Consider the following 6,517-nt stretch of genomic DNA (forward strand, 5'->3'; position numbering starts at 1 on the left):
GCATGCGCAAAGCCGACCTCATACGTCATTCCCCCGGAACTGCTTCTGTTTACAACAGTGAGCGCAAGCTAGATTCAAGTGATTATTACGTTTTGAATATGGATATTTTTCTTACAAAAACGCATCGATTCGCTACAGAAGGCCTTTGTTCACCCCCTGAAGCCGTGTGAGACACTTTTTTTATGGATGGGCGATTTTTATTTAACTTCTTTTGGACTGAAGCAATGCAGCACCCGCTGAGTGGTATTAAACAGCTTGAAAGATCAAAGACAATTTTTAATATAACTCCGACTGGATTCGTCTGAAAGAAGAAAGTCATATACACCTAGGATGCCACGGGGGTGAGTAAAACGCAGCCTAATTTTCATTTTTGGGTGAACTAACCCTTTAAGAGAATAGGGACAACCCTTTTAGACCATGCGCCGGGCGCGCCGACCATTTTTCCTATCCTTAAACTAGCAAAAGTGGATTCGGACACGCCCTAAACGCAATTGCGCCGTGCGCTTTAGACCATGCGCTTAGATCGTTAAAATAGGGCCCACAGTGTCAAGTAGGGTTGTGCCGAATGACGATAGTTTGAGATATCACCTGTGGCTGATGCCTTTGACAATAACAAGCCAATTATTATTATTATTATTATCAGGCTAGTAATACTATCTAATTAATATTAGGGCTTATTTGTTCCATTATATATTTTTTCTGCATTTTTACAGTGTTGCACATTATAACCAAACCAATCACACAAGATTATATTGAGTTTATGAACGCAATGGTCAATCAGAGGCGTTCAGATGAGTCATCGATGAAACAGCAGAGTTTTGTTGTTCAGCGTGCACTGACTGTATTCTGACTCATGAATTCTCTCATCATCTCAACAACAAAGTGCAGATGTACGTGCAATGTCAGTATAAGAGATTTATTCATCATACAATGTAGACAGCTTCACTGATTATAACGGGAGTGTTTTTTAAAGTGCATAAACTCACGCTAGACTGAAGTCAGTGATGATGTTCTTTGGTAATGTAAATGTTCTTTGCTCATTTTCTGTAGCTGCTGTTTGAATAACTGAGGAAATATAAGCCGTATGATTAGTAACTTACAGTACAATGTTTCTATTAAATTGTTATGTTAAATACAAATTCAGTCATATTAAAAACATTAGGCTGCTTTTAGCATTACGCTGGAGTTGGTTCACATTCCGGTAACGAAACTAAGTAAATAAATAATTAAATAAATTAGCACGATTATATCGTGTATCGGTGATCTCACAGGCTGACGATTAAATCTAAAAATCTAAAAAAAGAAAAAAAAATGTTTGCATGTGTTGATGAGTGAGATCTTCATCAGCATGCAGTATGTGATATCTTCACTAAGATCTCGGTAAATGTTTATCTTGAAATATTACTAAAAATATCAAATGTATTCTTACGTTTACATTATAAAAATCAGTAAAAATGTAATAGCAAAAAGACACATGTACCTCATCCTGAAGGTGGATGTTTTTAGAATGGTACAACAAAGGTCTTTCAATCAGAAGACAGAAGGCATGTAATAGATTGTTACAACAGGGTTTTCAGCAAAGTTTGATCATGTTGATAATTTAGAGGACTTGATACTGTAGGTTTTATAGGGTTAAATAATTTTCGGTGTTACACTATCACGCACAGCTTCAGAAGACTTCTGGATCACTTTTATGATACATTTATGGTGCTTTTTGTCATTTTTGGAGTCCCAGGCCCTATTTTTTCAGTGTATTGGAAAAGAGCTGCCTGGATGTTCTTCAAATTTTCTCCTTTTGTGTTCCACTGAAATTAATTCACATTTTAAATAACACGAGGGTGAGAAAATAATGGCAGAAGAGTCATTTTTGGTTTGTTTGTGGATGTGGATGTGTTTTTGACCTGAAATCGTTTCACGGCCACAGAGCCTTCGGATAAAGCACGCACCGCCAAGGGCGTGACCTTTAGAGCAAAGGTCATGGAGTTGAAAACAGCAATGACGGTGAAGGCCTGCAGGTTGTGACAGAAATGAAAACAGGTCTCCGTGAGTTCAGTTGTTTACGAGCCTCGGGCAGAAAGCGAAGTGCAGAAATATGGCTGTACCTGTGCTGCGGTGAGATCATAGCCCAGAGCCATGTGAAGAGTGAAAGTGCACACGCTGGCTATCACCACCACCACTGGAGCCACACCCACCGTCAGGCTCTGAACACAGCCGGCCCTCTCCAGGATCCTCCTCTCTTCTGATCGAACGCCTGGAGACACAACAGAGGAGACGTCAAAGAAGCAAGAGATGGTTTTCTGTTCAATGACTGCATTCACAGTCAGTGTTTGACAACTGTACAACTGACAGGTGTGACTCTCTAAATGTCCTGGAGCCGCTTGCATAAACTGCTTAGACTAGTCTTACAAGTTAGTCATCCAGTTTTTTAGCTAGTCTAATTTGAATCTGAAAAGTAAAACAGATTAATCCTTGGCTGACTTAACCTAGCTGGTCAGACTAGTTTTTAAGAAAATGTGCTGTATGTGAATTTTTTGACTGTATTAAAGCAAACAAACAAACAAACAAACAAAAACACCATAATAAGTTTGCAGATATTTAGGAAACATGTTAAGTTCACACACTTGCTTCTCTGAAAATCATGCTACAGCCAGTTATTCTACTTTGAAATGTGCGTTCCGTGTCGGAATGTCTGTTTTTGTTTTGGTCTGTGTGACTCCGCCCACTGCCAGTTGAACCAATAGTATTTCAACACCCCAGGTTGCCAGTTGGTGGAAAACACAGCGTATTTCATTTTATTGAAAAAGAGCTGCATGGACATTCTTTAAAATGTAAAACTTAATACAAATAACTTAAGCACACACTTATCTCAGTCCAAAAAAAATTTAATTTCTGTTTTGCATTTTCCTAATTCATTTTTTATTATCAAAATGACAACTTGAAAAATTGCAAAACATTTAACTGTTAACATTTAAATGTAGATTTTATTTCATCCAACTGAATGTCAATGTCTCAGTTAAATGACAGATGATTAAAAAAATTGACGCTCTCAAAATGAAGATAAGGCACTTCTAATGTATTAGTTAGGGCTGCACGATTATGACAAAAATCATAATTGTCGATTATTCCATTGAAATTGTAATTGCGATTATTAATTACGATTATCACAATTTACATTGAATGATGTTTATACCATTGTTTGATGCAACTGCATGCCGTATTTTATATGTATTTATATGAAAATAAACAACTGAAAACACACTAACACTAACCTTTAGTGCTTTTCTATAGTATTAAGCCTCAAATGTCAAATATACATCGGATTGGTTTCTTCTTTAAATTATAAAAAAAATAAAAATATGAATGGTATTATAGTGTTATACTAAAACTAAAATTAAAATAATGGGAAAAACCCTTAAGACAACATGTAGAAAGAAAAAAACGCATCTTAAGGATGCAGAATAACATAAGTGCACTTTGAACGAATAATTGCTGCTTTGAACGATTACGTAATTGTGGCATCCATAATTGTAATCGCGATTAGAAATTTGATTAATTGTGCAGCCCTAGTATTAGTTATTATTTTTTAAAATATGAATAGAACCATATTTATCCCTCCAAACAAGACTGAAAACCCGCTGTCTGAATGTAGCCATATTGTGTTTCCATCCTACAACACAGTTTCTAATTTACACGAGCCACACTATGTTCAATCCGGCAGCAACAGTGAGAAGTGCGACTGTAACGGAAGACAGATCATAATCATAAATGGGATGTTGCAGTAGATGGGGATGCTGAGGCACTGGCTGGTGTCCAAGTGTCCCATTTCACCTCCCTCCGCAGCACTAATATTTGTCTCCCGACTGGCTGCAAGCTGGCACATTCATTCAGCGCGGCTCTCTGGCTTACAGCCAAAGTGTTTTGCTGCTGGTCTAAACAACCAGAAGCGCTGGACGTAATCTCTGAAAACATTGCTGGATCTACATAATTCATATATAGTAGATGTTAATCTGTGCAGGTTGTGATATTTTATTTATAAGTGCATGCAAAAAAGGTGTAAATAGAGGAAAGAAGGCCATGCATCCTTCATTACTGATCAGCTACATAACAGAGAATATCTGAGGTCAAAATGGATTACTAGAGCAGTACATCCCAGTTTAAAGGGTTAAATGATCTGTTTTCTCCATATACAGTGACCTCAAAAGAATTTAAGACACAAGCTAAATGGTACTTGGCTGGATATTTTATATGCAATGAAATGGCGTTCAGAGATTTTATTTTAAAGAAAGGATATACTAAAATACTGTTCAAATTTAAGACAAATATTATATTAATATTCAATGTATAATATTAATATTTGATTTATGTAATGAACTACACCTGATAACTCCACTAGATTTTTTAAAGGGTGATTTTAATACTTTTGCTATAGTATTTTTTTTTTGTAAAACTTTACAATAAGGTTCCATTTGTTAATTATATTTGATGCATTAAGTAACAATGAGCAATAAATATGTTACAATATTTATTAATCTTTTTAATGTTAATAAAAATACAGCCGTTCATTGTTTGTACTTATTAGCTCAGGTCCATTAAATAACATTAGATACAACTTTTGAATTCTATAATGTATTATTTAATGTAGGAATCAACATCAGTGCTTTAGAAGTATTTTATGTTAACTAATGTGGCTTACTAATGTCAGCAAATTAAACCTTATTGTAAAGTGTTACAGATTTTTAAAAAATGTTTTTGAAAGAACCTCAAAGGCTGTATTTATTTGATCAAAAATACAGTTTCAATGTTGCATTGTGAAATATTATTATAATTTCACAATATTAACCACAATATCATTTAAAATCGTTCTGATATGCCTATTTGGTGCTAAAGAAACTCATTATTTTCAATGTTGAAAACAGTTGTGCTGCTTCATGTTTTTGTAGAAGCCATGATAGATTAGATTTTTTTAGGATTCTTTGATGAATAGAAAGTTGAAAACAACGACATGTATTTGAAATATAAATCTTTTGTAACATTATAAACGTCTTTACTCTCACTTATGATCAATTTCATGCGTCATCGTTGAATAAAAGTATCAATTTCTTAAAAAACTTCAACATTTTGAACAGTAGTATAGATCCACATCACACAAATTGTTCTTATTTAACATTCAACAAAGTCAAACCGTCCCAAGGCATTATAGAAGAAAGAGCGTTGAATGCTTTTGTGAGTTAATCTGGAAGCTCAGAGACTCTCAGGACATTTCAGTGACGGAGGACAGAGCCAAGACAGCGGATTAGGAAACTTGTTCCTTTGAATGCAGTGCAAAGCCACAGCGATGATCCTTTGTTTTCCAAGGAGACTATGACATCTAAGCGCTCAGTCGCCATCATTATACACTCACTTCCTGTTTGGCTGAGTCAGTGCTACTGTGTGAGTGGGTGCAGTCGAGTGCTGTCTTACTTTGGATGTTGTTGGCAAACGCCGTCTCCCAGCAGTACATCTTAATGAACTTAATGCAGCCCAGGATCTCGTTCATCAGCCGGACTCGCCGGTCCGTAACCGCCACACACCTTTTATGGAAATACGCTGTCAAGCGGGAGGCCAGCATCTGCAGGAAACAATTCAAATGTGAAGAACGACCTGTACAGTCAGACACAAGACTACAGTAGGGAAATCCCACGAGTAAAACTGTTAGTGTATGGACCAAGGCAAAGTATAGACATTTTAGGTATCAATTTAGATTAGCGAACATTATTCAACGTTAACTAGTTGCTTATTAGCATGCATATTGGCTGCTTATCAGTACTTAAAAAGCACATATTAATGCATGACCATATTCTAGATCCTTAAACACTGCCTAATACCTAAACATACCTAATACAACAACAACTACCTTACTTATTAATAAGCTGCAGTTTATTAGGGCTGTCAAAATGGCTGAAAAACTAAATTTGAATTTTTTAGTTAAATATTATCAAAATTTGAATTATATGCGAATTTAAAATGCATAATTTCAGTTAGGGTGAAAAAAAGCTTTTGGCTTCTCTTCTGAGGCCACAAGAGGGCGCATCGAGCAAAATATTACTAATGCACGTTTATTCAAAGCATAAGATAACATGACTATCTGTGAAAAAGTGCATAATGTTTAAAATAATGTTTATAAACCATTATAATTAATTAAGTTGCTTAAACAACTATAAACAAAACAGCATCATGTATGCATGCATAGTTTAATACAAAGGGCGGAAAGCCAATCACACAAAGATTATATTTTTCATTTAAAAACACGAGTTGCAGTGGGATGGGGAAAAAACCCTGCCAATAAGTCTCAAGATATGCTTTTTCAAAGTTGAACTTGCATTAATTTTACATGGCTTGCTAAACATGCGGCTCCTTTGTGCAAGATGCGAGTGCAACGGTGATAGATGTCCCTCTAGAAAATGCGCGAAATATGTGTTCTGTGTGAACGGCTTGGTTTCAGTTTTGATGTAAACAAGATCTTCTCCGCATTGATGTT

At 35.8% G+C, this 6,517-nt stretch overlaps 1 protein-coding gene across 1 annotated transcript in view; it reads right to left on the minus strand.

The window, feature by feature from the left end:
- Positions 1 to 6,517, minus strand: part of LOC107716370 (multidrug resistance-associated protein 5-like) — a 50,586-nt gene that overhangs the window by 29,347 nt on the left and 14,722 nt on the right. Inside the window, exons 6-8 of the mRNA XM_016522781.1 lie at positions 5,461 to 5,608; positions 2,103 to 2,251; positions 1,902 to 2,009 (exon numbers count right to left, since the gene is read on the minus strand). Coding sequence (XP_016378267.1) covers positions 1,902 to 2,009; positions 2,103 to 2,251; positions 5,461 to 5,608 — 405 coding nt within the window. The remainder of the gene's footprint in view (positions 1 to 1,901; positions 2,010 to 2,102; positions 2,252 to 5,460; positions 5,609 to 6,517) is intronic.

Source organism: Sinocyclocheilus rhinocerous, unplaced genomic scaffold (genome assembly GCF_001515625.1).
Source record: "Sinocyclocheilus rhinocerous isolate Xijiao unplaced genomic scaffold, SAMN03320098_v1.1 scaffold89, whole genome shotgun sequence".
NCBI lineage: Eukaryota > Metazoa > Chordata > Actinopteri > Cypriniformes > Cyprinidae > Sinocyclocheilus > Sinocyclocheilus rhinocerous.